Source organism: Ruditapes philippinarum, unplaced genomic scaffold (assembly GCF_026571515.1).
Source record: "Ruditapes philippinarum isolate M1 unplaced genomic scaffold, ASM2657151v2 ctg6004_1_1_1_1, whole genome shotgun sequence".
In the NCBI taxonomy this organism is placed as follows: domain Eukaryota; kingdom Metazoa; phylum Mollusca; class Bivalvia; order Venerida; family Veneridae; genus Ruditapes; species Ruditapes philippinarum.
The window spans coordinates 19,991-39,407 of record NW_026853018.1 but is presented as its reverse complement, the minus strand read 5'-3'; the positions used below and the strand labels follow the sequence as shown (position 1 = coordinate 39,407).

Sequence of the window (19,417 nt, the reverse complement as noted above, 5' to 3'; positions counted from 1 at the left end):
TCTTGTTCAAGGTCTGTAATACAATAAATAATTACAATGACAGTATTTAGAATCAGACATGAAAACTAACTACGAAATGATTAAATATGGATGCTGATGGCAAGTGTGAGATACATGATCCAATATTACATATCTTTATAAAGTAGATCATAAGATGTTCTTGAAGAAAATACTATTATTGATTCGATTAATGTTCTTACTAAATCATTTAGAACATTATCAAAAAATTCTTTTGAAGCAATATTTTAGAAATATATATCAAGTGATATTGTTTTGATAAAGATTTGAAGAAAATGTATACAGTATACAGCAACCGACGCGTGTGTTGAATACGTTGGTATACGCTATATACGTTTACAGCCTACGGTGAGCTATATTCGTATGTTGACAACGTATACAGCTTGCATAAGCTATATTCGTCCAATTTTGAAAAGGAACATTGTCTAAATGTATATCATTATTGAAGAGGTCATCAGTGTTGACTGTTGAGAATGTTTGCTGGTGGCATCCATTTTGAAACAAATACATCGCATTTTAAGCCGAAAATCATTAAAATCAGTCTACAAAAATTGTTACGCGCATGCTGTGCCCCAAAATACGACTTAACTATTTAACGAATAATAAACATCGAAGTGAAGAAAAAGGTACAAGGAAAAATCGGAAAATATCATATACATTACTTAATTAACACTACGAGCAATGGTGAACTAAACTGTATAAATCGATAATTGTTTTCTGAACAACATTTTACTATTTCATGTTCCAGAAAATAGTAACAGTAAACATTATAGCAATAATATCAACGTGCACTATTATATGACCAAGTGAACGCTGAACCGAAAATTTGCTGCTCCTTTCACTTTTGAACTGGTATGACTGAATTGCGCAACGGAGATTTTTTGGCGCAAATGGCGAAAATGGCACAACTTTTTCTCAAGTTTGATATTCTTTCCATATTGTGGTTGGAGGCATGCAGCAGTATATATTGTTTATTTCAATCAAATGATATATTTATTTTTATTGTAAATCTGGGACTTAAAATTGTTTGATTAACATACTTTATCCCCTTTTTAAAAAATCTCTGGTGCCTTTTATATCTCCAAATATTTTCGTAATAACAAAATCATCAACAGCTGCAAAAAACCTCCCGCATGAAGCAAACTTGTTTCTGTTATCCTTATAGTTTTCATAGTTCTTAGGGAAACCATTTTTCTATTTTTAGTAACAACAACCTTGACCTTCGAAAGTCCAAAAGGTTAATATATATCAAATTTAATTACAAATCCTTGTTGTTCTTAACTCTATTAATCAAGTGGTAACACCCACAGACCACTCAACCACCCGCCATTCGCCAATCTAATGTCCAGGATTTTCAAAATTGAAAACCAAGTTGCATAATAATCCACGTACAAACAACCAAGGGAGGTAATCATTACGGATTTCAAAAAGAAATTTATAACATGATTAAGGCCTCAAAGGCGAACTGCTGTAAATAGAGCAAAAGAGGAAATGGCAAAATATCTATATGAAAATACATTGTTAACAGTTGTATATAAATATCTTTATTATAAACTGAGCCACTATCACTGACAAAGACTTGGGGATAATATAACTAACAAAAAATCTACACATCACATGAATACTAGTATATAAAAAATAAGTATTCATTTACATGTAAAAGAAACGCGTATTGAGGTTACCGGGAAATTGCCGTCGTCAAGAATATTACGGCGGGAAAAACTATGTCATTTTTAAAGTGAGCAAAACATGGTGTACTACAAGTTTTGTAAGTACATGCATGTCAAAAATAAGATCTTTAGAATTAATAAACATATTAAAACATAAACAACTGCAGGAAATAAAATACAATGTATAATAAGTCTGCTAATCAAATAGAGTTCAATTAAAATATTTAGAGGATTAAGGGGTCAAAGGGTGAATTTTTAAGAAGTCGAATGTACACATTAATTCACCTTTAATTATCACAATGAACAGTAACAATATTGTAATATGCGTTTTAAACAAACAAAGTACCTAAAACGTACTGCATTTGTCCGTCCTGAAATAATAACCCGATTATATAATAATTCATATATAAGTTTAGCACTAGTTAAGTACTAACATAATTTCACTTTCTAAGTTTCACACTTTCTCAAATTCATTTATATGCACATTCTTCCTTGAGATATTTCATAATGTTATTTCAAATATTTTTGAGCCGATATCTGAACACCTCCGAAAATTAAGATCAGTCGTCATCACGATCACGCTTCGTCGTCCTCTTGCAGACGTTCAAGTAGCCCTAATTCTTGTATGGCATGATACTAGTCAGGAATTTCCATAAGCGCGTGCAGTGCAAACGCTGTTTGTCAGATTCACGCGTGACTTACTACGTCATGAAAATCTAAAAACTGAAAATTATCAAAAGTTCTTTTGGGCAGTCTCGTATCAAATTCTTTCATCATTCCCCATGGCCCGTCTCCAACACCGACGCAAATAATTGAGAGTGGGTAGTTTGATGCATCAACAATAGCTTGAATGGTATCCTCCTCCGCGTTAACTTGTCCGTCTGCTGCGATTACAAGTATATGGTACTGAAATACAAAAAGGTCAATAAAGATTACTCTAGTATAATTGGGAAACTTAAATACTGCTGAACTTGTGTAATGGCTTTGAACTGCCTTTTATTTAGAACAGTACATTTAAAGTCTAAATGATTTCAATAACACTAAACACAAATTGAAATAACAACAGTATAGAGTTTGGTCTGATAGCGGGCTTGGTTCGATACGTAACATTTTGACTTTCGGTTAAAGTATTTATGATGTTTTAGAGCCCATTAGAGTTCAGAAAAATAGACAATGAGAGCTTACAATTTTAATAAAAAAAAGTAGAAAACGTAAAAATTCAGTATTAAAATAGCACATAAAAAAGAAAGAAAAAAGAAAACAATATTCATAAAATATGTAAAAAAAATATATTAAAATAGATATTGCAATTATTGTATAATAAAACAATTATGCTCAACATGATCAACATGGTAATATAACCAGTGTCAAATTTTTACTAATTGTGAACAGATACCTAAAGAGGGGGTCTTCGCTAATAGCGATAACATAATAAGGGACACAATACACAAGTGTGGTGTTGATCATGCGTTACACAAATGGATTATAAATGATTGTATATATCCGTTGCTATTAATAATCACGATATTACATTTGTGACCATACAAAAATAACAATTATAACATCATAATTATTATAGATGTCTTTTATTATTTCCAAAATGTAAAAGATCTATTAATTTTGATTACTATTTTGTATGTTCCAAAGAAAATACCACATGATCTTGAAATTCTATCAAATCGCCAATATCAATGATAATATCCAAAAATACCCCCTATATAATATCACTTTCTAAGTTTCACACTTTCTCAAATTCATTTATGTACACATTCTTCCTTGAGATATTTCATAATGTTATTTCAAATATTTTTGAGCCGATATCTGAACACACCTCCGAAAATTAAGATCAGTCGTCATCACGATCACGCTTCGTCGTCTTCTTGCAGACGTTCAAGTAGCCCTAATTCTTGTATGGCATGATACTGGTCAGGAATTTCCATAAGCGCGTGCAGTGCAAACGCTGTTTGTCTGTTTCGCGCGTGACTTATTACGTCATGAAAATCTAAAAACTGAAAATTATCAAAAGTTCTTTTCGGCAATCTCGTATCAAATTCTTTCATCATTCCCCATGGCCCGTCTCCAACACCGACGCAAATAATTGAGAGTGGGTAGTTTGATGCATCAACACTAGCTTGAATAGTGTCCTCCTCCGCGTTAACTTGTCCGTCTGCTGCGATAACAAGTATATGGTACTGAAATACAAAACGGTCAAGAGAGATTACTAGTATAATTTGGAACTCGAAAGTCTGACTTTAAACCTGCTAAATTTATGTAATGGCTTTGCATTTCTTTTAATCAAGAACAGTCCATTCAAATTTTAAAGGATTACAAAAGCAACATACACAAATTGAAATAACAACAGAGTTACAGAATAGAGTTGGTCTGACTATGTACAAAGAAATGCAAGCAGATCTGGTTCTACACTGGTGGTAAAAGCTAATAGCTTTCGGTATTTATGATGTTTTAGAGTCCATAAAAGATCAGAAAATAGGCAACGAGACTTAAGCACATAATTATACGAAAACTACTGTAATTACTAATGCTTTAAAAAGCAAAGGTTATACTATCGAGTTTCTCTTTGTAACTGGTTAGCACTATTGTCTTCTAAGAAAAATCCTTTTTACAAATCCAAAGAACTCATAAGCAATATTAATATTCGCTATGGAAATGCGTCAGTTTCAAAATTTCATGACGCTATGGTTTTTCGTGCAAATGTTCAGTCCAGTCTGGTTTAGTTTTAATATTGTACTATATGCACTTGATTAGGAAAAATACTTGTAGCTTATTTCAACCACTCCCTGGAGCTAACCAGTCTAAGGGTCATATAAGGCATCATGAGAGTGACCCCTAATGGGGCTTGATCACCGCGTTTGTGAGACAAACTGTGTTACTGCGTTTGTGAGACAAACTGTTTCACTGCGTTTGTGAGACGTTTATGAGACAAACTGCTTCACTGCCACGCGATACAATTACGTGCGTACGTTTCAGTGTACGCCTTCAGGTTCAGCCAATCAAATTTCTTGAATAAGAGATATCAGTATTAATAGAAGGATTCAGGTTTAAGAGTTCACGAAAACAGGTTTAAGATTTCATGAAAAAAGCATTAGCAAACCTATTGATGATTACACTTGAGATCTGAGCACATTGTCCACACAAATTAGTTTTTTTTTGGTAAACATTTGAGGTCCCATTTGTCTCACGTGGTTACAAATGTGACCGCATCTGTCTTATGTAAGACAAATGTGCTCCGAGACAAATGTGTTCCTACAATGCTTTCTGACTGAAGTACTTTTGTTTGTTAAAAGTGGGGGGGGGGGGTCTCCAATACTATTGGCCTATTATTCAAAGTGGAAGCAGGTCAAGAACGCTGTATTACAAATGGTCTCAGTTCAGACAGAAAAATAAAAATGCACTTTTTTGTTTATAAGGGAAATTAAACACGATATTTGTAGACGTTTTTCAATATTGCACGTACTATTTGACTGTTTAAGTTATAAAACTGAACTATATTTTAGGAAGTTTTACTGTAAACCTTTTAAACATAAATTTGACTGTAACTGAGTCACATATCGCCTTACTTACAAATAAAGAATGAGTGCGGCTATGTACAACATATGGTTATTCTCCTTCTTGAAAAATATCTTCAAGCAGACGACAACTATTGCCGCCGTGGTTGCCAGGATGGCCAGGATCTCGAGAGCACGTGCAGCTTAAAGTAAAGTAAATAAGTAGTATAAAAAGTATTTTGTCAACCGAAAGCTTGTTCAAATTCCTTTCCGTAAATATTAGCAAATGTTCAATAGAATTATTTTTATGTTGGTCATATTTAAACGCTTTTTTATCTAACAACGCAAGAATAATGGCGAAATATACCGAGAAGGCACGAGATGTATGACGAATGAAACACCTTAATTACACTTCCGTCATTCTGTGAATGCAACTGCTCAAAATATGTATTTATGTTTGAATTTTTTACACTCATTAACATGATAAAATTGTTGGCTAGTACATGTACATACATTCTTGAGTTGTTTAGGACATAACATTTATGTTATTGGCTTCAACGTCGTGAGTAAAACAAACAAACAAGATTGCATTTTTGAAACAATATTGAATTTGTGAAAAATATGCTATGCCGCCGTATTATAAACTGCTCTATTAGATCAAACTTTAGTAAATTCCGGGGTCAATGTAATATTTCAGCAAGTATAACGAAGAACAATGTAATATGTATTTTTTGCTGATGTACTCACTATACGCATATAAAGATAAGAGGGTCATGATGACCCAATACCGGCCATCTATGTAAATAAAAAACACCCTAAAATAACAAGAGGACTCACTATACATATATTAATAACTCTGAATGAAATTCAGGCATAACGCTGAAATACTGGTCAACTGATATCAAAGTTAAAATATATACTTTGTACTGTGCATTTAGTAGAAATTTTAATGTTGTATCTCTCATTACAAAAAGAAGGTCACTGGGTAAAACGTTATAGGCCAATCTAAAATTGTGCTAAAAGTCCAAATGTTTTTCAAAGTTTTACTATTAGCTCGGTTTACAAATAATTAGGTCATCTGGTCAAAATTAGGGTCATCAAATGTCAAAGTTCAAGTCTAAAGTCTAAATTTTATTGCTTAAACTAAATAATACCACAGAGTCGCTATCCCTTGAAAAGGGGCTTTTTATCACAAGGCTGATTTTTAAAAAAAAACTTGGTAGATGGTCTAGATTGCGGTTTCAATGGAGAAGAATTCGCCACATACTCGGCATACATTCATTTTTTTTAAAATTAGATATGAATTTGACTATAAAAAAGAAGTTATTTTAATGAAGTGAACTAAAATCTATTTTCTTGACTGAGTGATACATGTGCAAACAAATTTAATGAAAAATATTTAACTCCAACCTTTTTGATGATGTTCATTTTAACATCTTTTTAAGTGGTGATGACAATATCTAAACACAAAGTAGGGACCCCTTTACACACGCCAAACCCTATATATCCGTTATCATCGCACTCGAATGAAAAGGTCCGTTTAAAGTAAGTTGCGCAAGAACAATAATAAATTGTATTTTTTATGTCGATGTCCAAATAAAATTATTTATTGTAGAATCTATATTAAAAATAACATGGAACTTACAGAATTAGTAGATTAGTAGATTTATATAATATAATGAAAATATGGTATTAAGTTAAATTTTACTTACGCACAGTTAAATCGCCGTTGTTGTGGAAGCTCACGCATGTTGTAACGGAGGTACCGTTTTTGTCCGCTGGCGCATTTGCACAAAACTTCCATAGTCCAAAATAACCAGACCTAGTTACAACTTGCACGGTTAAAGATAAATAAAACCAATATGGAATTGCTACTCATATAATATTTGAGATTAAAGCTAATCCTAATAGAGTGAGTCCTATTTTGTCAAATAACATTTTTGTCTCGTTTTAAATCACTTAAATATTAAAGTATCCCAACGACCAACTAGATGATCTGTCAGCGCACGTACACTACTTGGTTAGTCCCTGGTAAAATACGGTTATCAAACATAAACGATGTTGTTTCTTTCTACTGTTTACAATATTGTTTTTTTCGTGTAAATTACATTGAAAGTAAATCATTTCATAAATAAATGTGAAAGCTGTGTTTGTCTAAAAACGTTTGACAATCAACATTCCTCCTGCATCCCCTAAAGTGTAATGATAGTTGGTGACGTCATTAACATTGTTTTCGAAAAAATTGCACCTGCTGAGTTACGCCATGTCGCACAGGTCTTCGTACATTCGCATTTTCGGATAATAAAATAAAAGGCGGCCATACAACACACTAAATATGTGCAAGCGTGCGTGTGTGTGCGTGCTTTTTTTTAAAGTATCCATATTTTTACAAAAAAAAAAGGAATTCACGGGGAGGGGATGCAGGGTCAGGTGGATCCCATATGGATCTCAAAATTGATCCAGATGTGCACTGTAACACCATAAGTGAAAGGGAAGATAGGTCAGTCACATTGTATTGTAATATTTCAACTATTTAAAAATTTATGTAAAGTTCAAAGTCCTTTTTAAGAAAATCGAAATCGAATTCTACTCTCCAGCTCATATTCCTCTATAATTATCCATTTTGGTATCGAATTTTTTTACAGTTTTCGCCGAGATATACTTTCCGTCGTACCTGTGAAGAAGTGCCGTTTACAATTTTACCACCAAACGATGCTTAACATTCAAACAAACCCTTACTGAAATATTAATTCAGATTTGAACAAGGAATCGTCAGTCAAAATTTCATCTTAGCTTCATATGTGCTGAAGAAATCCATGGGCACATGATATCAGGAGAAACAAGTAATAATTGGATAGAGAAGTCACATCCGATTTTGAGAAACTCGAAGATGAAGCATTAGACTATGGTATTGATGAAGGAAAAACACTTCCGGTGGCAGAGATCTGGAACAGGAAGTGGGAGAAGCAATAGAAGGCAAGGGAGAGAAAAATGAAAAGGAAGGATTAAGGAAGACAATAAATGTAATAAAAGTTAAGCGGCAACAGGGTTATATTTGAGTTTTATACTCAGTTGAAGATAATTCACCGTGGCATTTATGCATTCTGCTTGGATTTCAGGTGATTATTTTGCGAATCGGTTACCCAAGCTAAAAGTGCACATGTTCTATTTGGTAAGGTCGATATGATTTATACATTATTCATGTACAGCAAATATTATGGTGGCTGATTTGGAACGCTTTTGTGCGTCGTGTTGGCGCAAAAGACAACAGGGCAAAGCGCCGAACGGCGCGTTGTTGGATTTTCGTCTATTCGTCCTGTCGCTAACAATGTACGCCAAACGGCGCGTTTTCGTGCAGCGTGTTGTCGTGATGTCACATTGTCGCTCGGTTCGAATCAAAGGATTGGCATATAAGCCAAACGACAGGGCGACATCGCGTCAACGCACCGCACAACAACGCGACGTTCGGCGCACTTCGCTAGTGACAGGACGGCAGCGCGACAACGCGCCGTTTGGGGCTTTGTCGGGTTGTCGCTAGCGTCAAGACGAAAAGGCGAAAACGATATAGGTTGCGTGGTCGCTATCGACAACGCAACGCACAATGTTCCAAATCAGCCACCATAAAATATATTGTTAGCGATGTTGCTGACTCTAAATATAAAATTTCATAATCAAAAAGAATTGAAATTAAGAAAAAACTGGCATGCTCGGACTGATTATTGTTAAATAAATTTTATGTTGAGTGGAAAAAAACGTTTGAGATGAAAAGGAAAATCGCACCACTGAATTTTGATGAACATATTCATTATAATCTATTATGTCATCCAATGCTGTATTATTGAATAACTTAATGTGTTGCCTCATTACTGCGAAATATATTGTCTGACTTTTACCATGCATGTACAATGTATGCTGTGGCGAAGAAGAGAATGATCGAAAACGTAAAAATGGTGTCCTTGCACGCCAAGTCAAAATCTTGTCGTGTTGTCTTGTTTATCATTAATAAAAAAATTCAGCATAAGACACTGGCTGAATTTGTGTATTCTTTATTTATTTTTTTCAATATTCTTGTCATTATTAAATACACCTTAAAAAATTCACAACAACAAAAATTTGTCGTTTCATTGCAGCACTACGTGACAGCTGTCGGGGACATTATTTCAGCTCCATTGATGCTTGCCGAATATATCTGTATGGACAAAGACGTGGTCGGCATCAGTGAACTTATGGTAAGTTTATTATCTACATTGGCATCATACAACACTTACTTTCTACATAGTTTCTATCTATCATTGTGGAATGAAACCGTGAGGCGCGGTGGCCTTGTACAGAGATTATTAGTCCGAGTCCTAATCAGTTCACGAACATGTTTCTCCATATGACACAAATACTGGTTTGTTCAAAGAAGGCGACTTCGCAATCGAACTTAATAAATCAATAAAACCGTGCAGGCCTCACCGTGAGTTTACCGAGTTAGAACCTCATGTCTTCATTAAAACAACTCAATATCTTTTAAAGAAAGTCATGATTCGTTTCTCGGATGGAACCTGGTTCTAAAGAACTGCAAAAGTTTAAAAGACAACTTAAATGGAACGATTTGACCTCTATTCTAATTAGAAATTCGTGAAGTTAAATTCGTTATTGATAAAGTTAAAATGATATTCTTACAAATAAAATTATGAATTTGTAAAACTTATATCATGAATTTATATAGTTAAAATCATGAATTCAAGCTGTTAATAAATTTATGAAGTTAAAATTCCTTAAAAGTCTTTCGTATTTATGAATATGTGCAAATTCATTATATTTGTCTTACTGTTTTCTGATAATGGGGCTAAAACGTTGATATTTATATGCAAAAATGTTTTGTTTGTCTTTCATTCATAATCATTTTAATTCTTTTAAGGGACCATCTTGTTTGTCTCTGGTCAGAGCACTTTGGGTGTTAGACTACCAATAGTTCAAGGAGGGACTGTTACTTTCGTTGTACCACCTATAGGAATTCTTCTTCAACCGCAATAGGAGTGTGAGTACGTAACAGCTAGGAACCAGTATGGACCAAATCTAAATTTAACTCAACTTGGGTTGCCGGAAATAGGAAGTGAAAAACACCGTGAAATGTGGATGTTACGGATACGTGAAATACAAGGAGCTATAATTGTGGCCTCGCTGTTCCGAGTGCTTACAGGAGTAAGTGGTATACTAACGTACATGTTGAAGTATATAGGCCCTCTTTGCATTGTGCCAATCATAACATTAACAGGTATTTCACTTTTTCCCGCCGGATCCAAAATGGCGTCTGGTCATTGGTGGATTGCCTTACTTACAATGTTCCTCATTACTATATTTAGCCAATATATGAAACGAGTTGAAATCCCCTGTTTCTGCACAAAAGATAAATTGCATTTTTCTCGCTGTTCAATGACGTCGTTTATAGTGTTATAATTTTGACGATGTACTTCCGGCTGATAAAACCAAATGGGGTTATATGGCACGAACTGACACAAGTATTCATGTACTGACTGAAGCTAAATGGTTTCGTTTTCCTTATCCAGGGCAGTGGGGTGTACCAAAAGTCAGCGTGGTTGGTGTATTTGGAATGCTCGCTGGCGTAATAGCTGCCATGATCGAATCCATTGGTGATTATTACGCATGCGCAAGACTTGCAGGTGCTCCTCCTCCGCCATTCAAGCGGTGAACAGAGGAGTTTTCACAGAAGGTGTTGCATGCGTTCTTGCAGGGATTTGGGGATCTGGAAACGGAACTACCTCTTATGCTGAAAACATAGGCGTTATTGGTATAACAAAAGTAGGCAGTAGACGTGTAGTCCAAATCGGCGGGCTTATGATGCTAGTCCTTGGTTGTTTTGGAAAGTTTGCAGCACTGTTTACTTTAATCCCAACACCTGTAATCGGGGGAATGTTTATGATAACTTTCGGTATGGTTACGGCTGTAGGGTTATCAAATCTACAGTATATTGATCTTAACTCACCACAAAACCTATTTATTCTAGGAGTTTCTTTATTCTTCGGTCTTAGTCTTTCAATGTGGATTACAGAGTATGACGTCATCGATACCGGAAATGACATCATAGATCAATTATTATCCGTTCTTTTGAGTACCAGTATTTTTTGTTTGGGAGGCTTAATTTTTTTTTTTGGGTGGTAAAACCATTCCTGGAAAGGGAAGGGGGGAAATTTTAAAAACTAACAAAGCTCTTAAATCCGGCTTGGGAAAAAAACAAATTTATAGTTTAAAACCTGGGGATTAATTGCCCCTTTAAAATTCAACCTTTTTTGGGAAAAAAATTTAAAATATTTTAATTTATATTTGGGTTTTGGTGCCAAAAAGGGGTTTTAAAAAATGGTAATTGAAAAAGGGTTTCTAAAAATATGGATGCTTTTAAGTTTGGGTTTTTTTCCCTTTTTTTTAAAAGGTAAAAATTTTTTGTAAAATTGGCAGTTTTGTTATTATACGGTGAAACCCTGTAGGCGGTGTAAATGAGAGCACATTATATGTATTCACGAAGCAAACTTATGATTCTCTATTCATGATAAATAAAAGTGCGTAAACACCCTTATATATCTAATACCATAGAGGTATTAAATGAAAATTGTGTAAAAGTGTAATCTTATTGTTGATATGAATACTAAATGTGGAAATTGACTTTTATTTATCATTTTGGCAGCTGTTCAGTAGAGTTTAATAAAATGCTACCTTGACAAATATCTGTTTAGATCTGCACAGTAGTATATAGTTATACGTGCTTTAAGATTGGTCATTACACAATAAACTCGAAAATACATAAACAACTTTATTGAGTATAGACAATTTGTATAAAAATGCAAATTCTTGCATCATAAAAGGTAATGGTGATATTTTTCTTTATAATTCAATAAACATTGAATAATAAATGATAAAAACAAAATATGAGGAAAAATGCAATAATAACAAAAATGAGTAAGGATGGGTTTAGTTGCTGCTATCTCGGTACTTCCAAAGCAATAAAGATATAACAAAAGTTTGTTCTGATGAAGCATAAATGGTATTTTTGCTAAATTAACATTTTTTTAAAAAAAAGATTAAAGATATTTCAACAGATGTAATTATTGTTTGAAATAAAGTATCCCTTACTCAGTAATATTAAAATGAAAGCGTTTAAGATACAAATGATGTGAATGTTCAGTAATGTGAAAATGAAAGCATTTAAAATACGAATGAAAATGAAAGCGTTCAAGATATGAATGTTCAGTTATGTGAAAATGAAAGCGTTTAAAATATGAATGTTCAGTTATGTGAAAATGAAAGCGTTTAAAATACGAATGTTCAGTTATGTGAAAATGAAAGCGTTTAATCTAATTATCATTTGAAGTAAGCATTGCCTCTATCCACTAATGTACTAATTTGTAAATTTAAAAAAAAAAACAAAGATTAAAGATATTTCAACAGATGTGATTATTATTTGAAATAAAGTATCCCTTACTCATTAATTTGAAAATGAAAGCTTTTAAGATACAAATGTTCAATAATGTGAAAATGAAAGCGGTTAAGATATGAATGTTCAGTAAAGTGAAAATGAAAGCGTTTAAAATACGAATGTTCAGTAATGTGAAAATGAAAGCGTTTAAAATACGAATGTTCAGTAATGTGAAAATGAAAGCGTTTAAAATACGAATGTTCAGTAATGTGAAAATGAAAGCGTTTAAAATACGATGTTCAGTTATGTAAAGCTGAAAAGGTTTAAAATACGAATGTTAATTTATGTGAAAATGAAAGCGTTTAAGCTACTAATCATTTGAAGTAAGCATTGCCTCTATCTACTTATGTACTAATTTGTTTTTGGTAACGACATAAACATAATTTTGAAATAATAATTCAAAAACGTGTTGAACTTTTTAATCTATCTGGCAGTATCGTGAAAAACTTGAAAATATTTACTATTTTGTTTGTAATTGTAACCATAATGAGGCGGTGACAACGTAAAAGAAAGTATAGTGTCCTTCAGAAATGCAAAATGAGCTTACAAAAAATTCAAACAAAAGAAATATTTTTTACTTTTCATAAACGCCATTTCTTGATTGGCATTGTTAGTGATACATGTGTAACAAAATAGAAATAATTTCAGAACACTTTCCATAACTTGCAATAAAAGAAGCAACTATAAGTGCGACAATTCCTCTCTCATCAAAGATCAAAAATAGAAAGAAAAGAAAATATATATAATAAACACAGCATGCTTTGCAAAAAAGAAACACAATAACATTAAAACCGCCACGACGCCCTTTTTTAAATTTTTAAATCTTTTAAAAGGGACATAAAAAAAACTGGAAACAATACACTCTGGTTTCCGATCTTCCTTTTAAAAAGAAATACAGTTTAAAATTTAAAACAATTATGATATCAAAATTTGAGAAATATGCCGAATGTAAGGCAAAGATTTTACAAAGGATAATATTCGTTGAATCTAAGGCCAGGCTAGCTCTTGCAGATCAGTCGGGTGGAAGCCACAATAAATTGAAGTATACCAGCAACAATACTCAAACCCAATGTGCATGAGTTTTTAAATGGACAAAGGGTTTCGACCAAATTCCACCAATTGTCTTTACCTGCCCTTGTTGACAGAACAAAAACAATGGCACCGATTATCACGAACAAAAGCCTGCACCAAATAAATTAAATAATAAAAAAAAAATCGGAGAGTTGTATTGTTGGACCAGTGAGCTCACAACGAAATTTTTCATCAATATCTCATAATCATCATTATCTCATCATTATAATTATTATCTAATCATCATCATTATAATCATTATAATCATTATCTCATCATAATCATTATAATCATTATCTCATCATTATAATCATCACTATCTCATAATTATAATCATCATCATCAACATCATCATCTTTTTCTCATCATCATTATCATCATTATATCATAATCATCATTATATAATCATCATAATCAACAGTACATAGTTGTCATCAAAATTATCATCAAAAGAAATCATCATTAATATCCGTACATCATCATCATCATGATTCACTTCAATGTTATTCATCAATATCAATAAATCATCAATTTATGAGTGCATCATCAGCATCTGACACATCACTATCGTAAAATTGGCCGTCACGGTCGCAGTCATGTAGTTGCAGCCATGTAGCTGTAGCCGTATTGATAGCCGTCGGTGTAGTTGTAGAAATAGTAGAAATAGCAGTGGTGGTAAATGTCGTCAAATTTCTAACTGTACTGGTACTTTTAAATGTCGTGGCAGTAGCGGTTACAGTCTTAGTCGTGGTCCTAGCCATAAAGTTAAATTTGTAGTAGTAGCAGAAGTTGCAGTTGTAAGTGTACTCGTATTCTAAAAGTTGTATTACTAATCTTCAAGGGACGACAGAATCAGTTGTCTGTATCCTTCAGGTTAAACAGACAAGTAAATCATAATCTGATTTTGCCCGCTCTAGAGGAAGTCTTCACGTAAGCTGTAGCTGTCTAATGGTCATAGAAAAATCAAAATACTTGCTGCCGAGGTCGTCCTGTATATAACGAATTGTAGTCGTAAAAGTTTTAGAAGCCGTATTTGATTTGTTTGGGTTGTCAGCCAAAATAAATAATGGTAGCAAAATTTCAGACCCTGATGCTGTTAATTGCAAATGCCGAAAGTAGTCCGCTTTTTTGAAGCGGTAACTTCCCTTTTTATGTACACTAACGCCGAAAAATTCAGGGGAGATCACTGCATAAAGATTGTCAAATGACAGGCGCATTAATTTTCAAACAAAATATGGTCGAAGATTTCTAATATTGTTTTATTCTTTATAGATATACATGCTTATAGTAAGCTCAATGGTTATTTACAACTGTGTTAAACAACAGGTTTCGAAATAATAAGTGTTACAAACCCTTATTTAGAATGATATGGTTTTCTTCAGGCCGTTAACATATAACTTCACCGCGGCCGAGGGGTTTGCGCGCTCGCTTAGGAAGCGAGAAGTCTGGAGTTCAAATGCCAGTTAAGGCAACTTTTTAAAATTGTTTAAGTCAAATAAACATTGAATTGAATATCAGTGTTGCAATTAGTCTTATAGCCAATTTACTACAATTAAAACGCTGGAAAGCATTGGTGGCACTATATAAAAAAAAATTGTTTATAATCTCACAACCTTCACCTTTCTGACATTCTGAGACCCAAACAAATTCAGCGCCTTCTGTGCTTTGATTTAATGCGCAGTCGTGTGATAGTTACAGACGTCGTCTTTGAAGTCTTAGTCGTCGTGGTTGTTGTTGTAGTCGTATAATTCTTAATTATGGTAGTCGTTCTCGAAGTTTAAAAGTCGTAAAATTCGTATTCGTGGTCTCTACTACTATTGGTCTATTATTCAAAGTGGACGCAGGTCAAGAACTCTGTATTACAAATGGTCACAAATGAAAAAATGCACTTTTGTTGTTTATAAGGGAAATTAAACAAAAAATTTGTTGACGTTTTCCAAAACAACACGTACTTTTTGACTGTTTAAGTTATTAAACTGAACTATATTTTGGAAACTTTTTAAACATAAATTTGACTGTATCTGATTCACATATCGCCTTACTTGCAAATATAGAAATTGGTGCGGCTATGTACAACAGACGGTTATTCTCCTTCTTGAAAAATATCTTCATGCAGACGACAATAATTGCCGCCGTGGTTGCCAGGATGGCCAGGATCTCGAGAGCGCGTGCAGCATAAAATGCTGTAGCTGAAAGTAAAGAATTAAGTAGTATAAAAAGTATTCCAGCTAACGAAAGCTTTCTCAACTTCGGCAAAGTCCGTCGCTTTCCGTGAATATATTATCTAATATTCAATAAAACTATTTTTATGTTGGTCATATTTAAACGGTTTTAAGGTGACAACGGAGTCAATTATCACTGAAAATACCTAAAATGAGATTTTTTGCTAAGTAGATTTATCAACCTTTTCTAAACACATTTGTGATTTAATTTTGGAAGCAGTTAGTCCAAAAAATGTGTTTTTAAACGTTTTAAAACGGAACCTATACTGCTATTCGCGTAACCTGTCGATTATCGATAACGCTCCGCCCCCTGTTGAGGCATCAATGAGGGAAATCGGTAGTTCCATATATCCGTGAATTACAAGTCCATACTGGTCCATACTTCTCGTAATACATGTATCGTACAACTAACGTACATCTTTTATGAATATCTCAACATTTAGCCTTTTTTATAAATTAAGAAATTGTCGGCCAATGTACGTAACATAATGTATGAAACATAAATAATTAAGCATAGCGGCAAATCGCACGACCACGGGGTTGATTAAAAATGTAGTTGCTCAAATATCCATAATGTGTGAAAATAATTTGTCTGTCCCGTTAATCTGATAGATTTTACGTTGAGTTGATAGACTTTTGTACGGATTCAAGGGCTTACTTTACATTCAACCTCGTTTTCTAACAATGTCAATTAAAACAACAACAAAAACAGACAACATTTTTTTATGTGAACGCCTATGTGACTTGTGGTAAGGTGTGTGTCCCTGACAAATTTCTAAACCATTTTAGATTGTCTAAGGATGATTATTTCTCTATAAATAAAAAAAAGATATTAAAATATATTCTCAGTGAAAATAAATTGTTCGCCAGTAAATCGGACACAGTACTAATAAATCTGGGACAAAGTATGAAATTTATTGTCTATCCCGGTAGAAACTGGATCTCTATGCTGTGCATAGATGATATTCATAATAGAAGTCAAGAAGGCCAGATCATAATGATCGAGTAATACCTTTTATTTCTATTAAAATATGTGAAGCATTATCAATTTGGTGTAAAAAATATATAATATCCCGTTCTTATTTGTACATCTACCATGGACTTTAAAAGACTGTCAGAAGCTTAGTTTTTTGTTATTTTATTTTATATTTTAACAGAATTTCATACACGAATACACAGGCAGAGTGACACTGATATAATACAATAATAATGCTGATGATAATAATAATAAACTTCAAAAAGGAAACAATTAAATACCCCGCTAGCGGTGCGCAAATGCGTTCCATTTCCCCCCACTGAGTGCCTCAAATTTTACCGATAGTCACGTGACATATGCGACAGATACCAGACGGACAGTAAATCACGTTAAGAATTGAAGAAATTTCGGCATTAAACTGATATTAATCAGCAGCTTTTTAATTGGTCAGATGTCACTTGGTCATAAAATGTTGTTAGAGTATGTTACCGCAACTTGTGACCCTCTCTGGTGCGATATTTGTGTATTATGCAATTATTTAGCGTGAAACGTAGGGGTCCGAGAGAAAACAGCCGATTTATGACACTTCGTTTGATGCGGGTCAGACTAACTTTGAATCGGCATAACTTTTTTAATAATCAAGCAATTAACATGCGGCATTTAATGCACAAAGATTAAATAAATAACAATTATTACTAAAATAACTTTGTTTAAATGACATTTATGTGAGTACCACGGAAAGTGTCTGTTGTCACCTTAAATCTTACAACGCAAGAAAAATGGCGAAATATACCGGAAAGGCACGAGATGTAAAAAGAATGAAACACCTTAATTACTTCCGTCATTCTGTGAATATATGTATTTACATTTGAATTTTTACACAGTTTTTTATGGCTTTAAATCATAAATATGATGCTTAAATTAAGATTTATCAATATTGTAGGTTCCAAAAAGCATTATTTATAAAGATATTACCGAATTTAACATTCCGTGTAAATAATGGGAGGTACATGAAATTAGAAATTTATTTTTCTATAAAGTTTAAGTCAAATTTTACAATAAGAAATAAATGCATAAATTTTAATGATTTCATATAATATGCACAAATATTTGCAGTCCATAATTATTTTACATAGTCTTTTATGTTTGAAAATTGTTTTATTTGCATAATTATCTACATATTAATTATTATATATTATTTCACTGAATGATCACAACATACAGGATCGTTAACATGATAAAATTAATATTGTTGGTTAATACATTTACATACATTCTTGTGTTGTTGGGGACATTAAGTAATAGAAAGAGCATCGAAACACGAGGATATCTGATTTGTAAGAGGGGGCGTAGCCCCCGAGTATAAATCAGATTGCCGAGTGTTTTGATGTTCTTTCTGTTTTGAATCATAGTCAAAAATAAAAACATGTTCCCTGATGTCACAATATGAAACCACAGAAAAAGGAACCAATGAACGAGCATCTGAATATGATATTTCTATCGTTTTCCCTTTCTCCGTCGTCACAATATGTAAACCCTAGACAAAATGAACCAATCAATGGGCATGCTCTGCAGTGCAGGTAACTAAAACCTGCACGCCAGTTAATGCACTGTCATGTATATGTATGCGATTTAATTAACTGTGACACATTTTCAACAGAAAAGTCCCCAAACTATGATACAAATTTATCTAATCGGCTTCAACAATCCCTAAACAGCGGTGAGTCAACTGATAGGGGAAAACTCCCAATCAAACAAGATTGCATTTATGATACAAGATTGAATTTGTGAAAAATAAACTATGTCAACGTATTATTAAACACTTAATTACTATACTGCTCTATTAACTCTAGTAATGTTATATTATTTCAGCAAGTAAAATGAAGAAGATTGTAATATGTATTTATTTGCTGATGTACTAACTATATGCATATAAAGATAAGAGGGCCATGATGACCCTATATCGGTCACCTGGGGAAAAACACCCTAAAATAACAGAGGACTGACTATATTAGTAGCTATGAATGAAATGTGGGCATAATGCTGAAATACAGGTCAACTGATATCAAAGTTAAAATATATACTTTGTATTGTGCATTTAGTAGAAATGTTAATGTTGTAGCTCTCAATACAAAAAGAAGGTCACTGAGTAAAACTCTATAGGCCAATCTAAAATTGTGCTAAAAGTCCAAATGTTTTTCAAAGTTTGAGCTCGGTTTACAAATAATTAGGTCACTGGGTCAAAATCAGGGTCAACAAATGTCAAAGTTCAATTCTAAAGTCTAAATTTTATAGCTTTAACTTTAAAAGCAAACAAAATAATATCACTGAGTCGCTATTCCTGGCAAGGGGCTTTTTATCACAAGGCTTTTTTTAAAACTTGGTAGACAGTCAAGATTGCGGTTTCAATGCCACATAATCGGCATACTTCTTTTTGTTAATTAGATATGAATAAAAAGAAAGTTATTTTATGCAGT

The 19,417-nt window shown here is 33.3% G+C and overlaps 1 protein-coding gene and 1 pseudogene across 1 annotated transcript in view; one reads left to right on the top strand and one right to left on the bottom strand.

The window, feature by feature from the left end:
- LOC132731818 (claudin-1-like) overlaps positions 1–19,417 on the bottom strand; it is a 37,199-nt gene that overhangs the window by 16,433 nt on the left and 1,349 nt on the right. The window contains exon 2 of the mRNA XM_060718100.1: positions 15,785–15,931. Coding sequence (XP_060574083.1) covers positions 15,785–15,931 — 147 coding nt within the window. The remainder of the gene's footprint in view (positions 1–15,784; positions 15,932–19,417) is intronic.
- Positions 7,636–11,362, top strand: LOC132731833 (solute carrier family 23 member 2-like; annotated as a pseudogene).